The sequence below is a fragment of the Oncorhynchus nerka genome, linkage group LG23 (genome assembly GCF_034236695.1).
Source record: "Oncorhynchus nerka isolate Pitt River linkage group LG23, Oner_Uvic_2.0, whole genome shotgun sequence".
In the NCBI taxonomy this organism is placed as follows: domain Eukaryota; kingdom Metazoa; phylum Chordata; class Actinopteri; order Salmoniformes; family Salmonidae; genus Oncorhynchus; species Oncorhynchus nerka.
Window position 1 is genome coordinate 37,446,113 of NC_088418.1, and position 5,059 is coordinate 37,451,171.

Consider the following 5,059-nt stretch of genomic DNA (forward strand, 5'->3'; position numbering starts at 1 on the left):
TTATTAATCGCTTTTGGCCATGTTGTATTTTTTTCTATGAAACGAAACAACATTTTGGAATGACACGACCAAGGAAATGCTCTTCCTGTGTGGGAGTGTTCTACTTTCTGTGTACGTAGACAAACTCAAGACACGCTGCCCGGTGGATGCAGATTTCACTGAAGGACCAATGCACCGGTCGAAAGTGAGTCAAGTCCAACTCCAGCTACGCCCGAACTCCAGCATTCACTCATCACTAAACGGCGATCGAGCTCTGAAAATCAGCCTCCTGTCTACATTTGACAGCTACAACTTCATAAGTAATCGATAGCTAAAAGGCTACAATAAGCTTAAACAATGGTGGCAAAACAGAGAATACGCATGGCCAACGAGAAACACAGCAAAAACATCACGCTGAGAGGCAATGTGGCCAAATCCACGGCAAGTTTTGAGATGCAATCAATCAATAGTCAGTCTTCTAGATGCATTTCTATTTTGCTTGAAAATAATAGCTTAGCTACTTGTTTGAATGGTTTCAAAATATCTAAAAGTTTACTTCAACATTTTGATGTATCTTGATGTTGGTTTCTGATATATTTCTGCAGAGAAATCCAGGTGATGACAAGGTGGCAGTGGGACCATGGCTTTTGGCCTTATTCATCTTTGTCGTCTGCGGATCAGGTAAATGCACATGTACAGTGTACACGAATGTTTCTTTTCCAATTATGTATACAAACACATGTTATACATTATTGGTTTATTCCCCCATGTTTTAAAACATTTGAAATGTCTCGAGACCAAAGTCTCATAATAAACCAATTTGTGTTAGAGCGGCTAATATTACGTGATTCAGGTTAGGAGTACCCTATTCATAGACGCTATAACTACCTTTAGCGCCTATTGATGAATGTATCTTATTCTGCTTGGTCTGAACTAGCCCAATATGTACACTTAATGAGCTTACCATTAACCCTTCAGGTCCAAGGACCTTGTGCTATTTTCAGAGGTAGACTGGCTATAGCAGTCAAAAAATACATACTCTATAAACTTGAATCAATTCTCAATTGCGATATGGTTTTAAAGAAACATAACGCCTTTACTTTTATATCGCATCAAAATAATTTCACAAAGGCAACACTGTTTTAAACCACCTTTATCACAGTTGCAGCCGACAGTATTTTTCAGTGACAACATGTTTCTGGCGACCTTCATCCTTTACACACAGGTGTTCAGAGCATGCTATAGATAACTCATTAGCACAGGTGGTCCCTTTGTCTTCCATAAACACCCGCTGTAACATGGAGATATGGCTTTGTGAGAATACTAACCCTACAAAACGTGGATATCAAGTTTTGTTTTTTTGGAGAGAGAAAAAATATCTGATATGAAAGATAAGGTCCTCATGCTTCCAAAACCTTAACACAAGCGTTTCGTGTTAATGTTCAGACTGAGTGTCTGGGCTCTTAACAAAACTCCCCCCATACAGAAGACTCCTTCATCATTCCAGAACTGTCATGATCAAGGGCTAGGTCTAAACCTGAACATGCATGGCTTGTGGTACAGTTTTGGAAACATATCAGCGAGAAATAACTTAAAAAATATATATAATAATTTACTACACATCTTTTTATAGGGTTTTGGTTAATGTTCCCACATGGCCTTGCCAGAAGATATCGACCCTACTGTTACGCTTATTTACACTGAGCTGAACTGAGGTCAGATTGCAGTCATGGTTAATAGTAATAATTGACGGTGCCGGAGGAGATGGCTGCCGTTTTACAGGCTCCTAACCAATTATGCTATTGTGTGTTTTTTGACATTATTTGTAACTTATTTTGTACATAATGTTTCTGTCACTGTCTCGTATGACCGAAAATAGCTTCTGGATATCAGAACAGGGATTATTCTCCTCGTACTGGACAAAGATTTTTTATTTAACGAGTCGGAGGCCAAGTTCCAAATCCCAGTCATTCGCATTAAGAAGAGACCGGGATATAGGGGTTGTAGGTCGGGGTGCCTTGTAAGAATCCGACACCGAGTGGGTAATCCGCCTCTACCATCAGTCCTATTAGCCAACTTGCAATCATTGGTTAATAAACTGGATGAGCTCTGATCAAGACTATCCTACCAACAGGACATGGTACTCCCTGTTCACTCATGACTGCATGGCTAAGCATGACTCCAACACCATCATTAAGTTTGCAGACGACACAAAAGTGGTAGTCCTGTTCACCGACAACGATGAGACAGCCTATAGGGAGGAGGTCAGAGAACTGGCAGTGTGGTGCCAGGACAACAACCTCTCCCTCAATATGATCAAGGCAAAGGAGATGATCGTGGACTACAGAAAAAGGAGGGCTGAGCACACCCCCATTCTCTTAGACAGGGCTGTAGTGTCGCATGTTGTGGACCAAGGAATTTGAAGCTCCCACCAACAAACTATCAACACGCTCTGGATAAGAGCGTCTGCTACATGACTTAAATGTAATGTAACACACTAAGACAGTCGTGAAGAGGGCATGATGATGCCTATTCCCCCTCAGGAGACTGATCATTTGGCATGGGTCCTCAGATCCTCAAAGTTCTACAGCTGCACCATCGAGAGCATTCTGACTGGTTGCACCACTAGTTGGTATGGAAACTGCTCGGCCTCCGACCACAAGGCACTACAGGGGGTAGTGCGTATGCCCCCAGTACATCACTGAGACCAAGCTTTCTGCCATCCAGGACCGCAATACCAGGCGGTGTCGAGGAAGGCTCTGAAAATTGTCAAAGACTCCAGCCACCCTAGTCATAGACTGTTCTCCCTGTTACCGCACGGCAAGTGGTACTGGAGCACCAAGTCTTGGTCCAAAAGGTTTCTTAACAGGTTCTAGCCCCAAGCCATAAGACTGCTGAACAGCTAACCAAATGGCTACCTGGACCATTTGCATTCACCCCCCCCCCCCCCTGCCTTTTTTTAACTTTTTTTTTTTTTTACACTGCTGCTACTCTGTTTATCTATGCATAGTCACTTTACCTCTACCTACATGTACATATTACCTCAACTAACCTGTTCCCCCACACATTGGCTCTAGACCGGTACCCCCTGTATATAGCCTTGTTATTGTAATTTTATTGTTGCTATTGAATTATTTTTCTATTTTATTTTTTCATTTTAATTTGTATTTGTTTATTTAGTAAATTCTTTCTTAACACTTTATTTCTTTCTGAACTGCATTGTTGGTTAAGGGCTTGTAAGTAAGCATTTCACTAAGGTTTATTATACCTGTTGTATTCTGCGCATGTGACAAATACCATTTTTTTAATGGTAATTGCGTTCCGACCTCAGTGCAGCTCAGTGTAAACGAGTGTAACGGTAGGGTCGGTATCTTCTAGCAACCACACCTCCACTATCTCCGTGTTACAGTGAGTGTTTGCGGAAGACCACCTGTGCTAATTAGCTATAGAGCATGCTTCAAATACCTGTGTGTAATGAAAAAGGCCGCCAGAAACATGTTGTCATTGAAAAATACTGTTGGCTGTAACTACAATTTAATCTGGATAACATAATGTACATTAAGTGTATAATTTGCATTTGTGAAATTATTTTGATGTGATATGAAAGCAAAGGGCTTCATGTTTCTAGAACTGTATTGCAATTGAGAATTGATTAACGTTTAGATGGATCATTTGGCTGTTTTGGCTGCCAGAGCCTGTCTACATCTGAATATAAAATAAGATCCTTGGATATGAAAAGGCGCTGCATGGTCAATCTGACGTCTGCATTGGCCGTGCAGTATTTACGGTGATACGGCCTCTGCAGAAGTCTGGGCATTCATACTTCTTGCTCTTCATGGAGCATCGCAGGCAGAGTTGTTGTCAAGGAAGTGAGTTTGTGTTTAAACAGGACCTCCCGCCCCCACCTATCGTCAACGAGTCATCTCAATGTGTTGCTATACGAAGCCTTCCGCATTGTTACACAATTTGGGAGGCGCATGGCGATGAGCACAGAGCTCAATTTGGCCTCTGCATACCTGTATGCTGTACAGTAACACAATAGCTAGTAGGCTACTGTGAATAGGAGCACAATTAATTTTTCAGATTCATCACATTCTAATCAGTCCTCCTGTGCTATTTGATAGAAGCAGTAAGAGCCTTTGTATTAAAATGCTCAATCTAAAGATAAGATGGGCTTGTGTTTGCGGCGTCATATCACAAATGTTTATTTCCCTTCCACAAGTGGGATAAATGAATCAGTAAATCAAGAGTACATAAACCTCTATTTCTGTAATGTGATTGAGGGCCCTATTTACCCCCCCCCCCCCCCCCCCCCCCCAACGTATCAAATGCTTAATAGTGTCCTCTGATATTTTGTTTCAGCAATCTTCCAGATCATTCAGAGCATTCGAATGGGAATGTAATATCAGGAGCCCTACCGTCATCACCTGTTTCCACCATTCCTCTACACATCAAGTGGTTTCATGGTGCCTCACAGGATCAAAGATTATCAACTACCATCTGTCCATTCCTTTTTTCCTATTTCTCTTTTCCCCTTTTTTGCATTGCCAAACAGGGAAAGCACACCCTTGTCATCTTTGCCTTACATAACTGAGAAAAAAGATTGGAGAATGATTGAAGAATTTTGTTTCAGGGAACTACATGGGTATTTGTACAGTGATGACTGCTGTATGTGTCGCTTGATGTGCCAAAACCAAATGGAGTGAATTTCTGATATTCTCCTGTGGTATAAATTCCAGAACACAAGACCACAGTGACTTAATTCTAGAACTAAACTCTTAACTCTGCTTGGTTGTACACGGACAGTATCTGGTGTCTTATAGCCTTCATATTATAATGAATATTATGTGATGCCTTTTTCGGATTTCTTCAGTCAACGAAACTAAATGGTCTTTGAATCAGAAGATTTTTGCTAAGACAATGACATTCACTATTTCTGCCTAATCAAACAAATTAAAAAGGTGTATCCTTGTTTGACATGTTATTTTCTTGAGGGGCTGCATACCCAATAACATTTTAGTGGTTCATGCACTTCAAATGTTGTATGAAAAGGAACATAAGCATACAACTATAAGAGAGA

At 41.0% G+C, this 5,059-nt stretch overlaps 1 protein-coding gene across 1 annotated transcript; it reads left to right on the plus strand.

The window, feature by feature from the left end:
- Window positions 1-100: 100 nt before the first annotated feature.
- LOC115106787 (stress-associated endoplasmic reticulum protein 1-like) lies at window positions 101-4,953 on the plus strand. Its single transcript, XM_029629874.2, has 3 exons — window positions 101-420; window positions 585-660; window positions 4,342-4,953. The coding sequence occupies exons 1-3, from the start codon at window positions 337-339 to the stop codon at window positions 4,380-4,382; spliced, it is 201 nt and encodes a 66-aa protein (XP_029485734.1). The 5' UTR covers window positions 101-336; the 3' UTR covers window positions 4,383-4,953.
- Window positions 4,954-5,059: the final 106 nt, after the last annotated feature.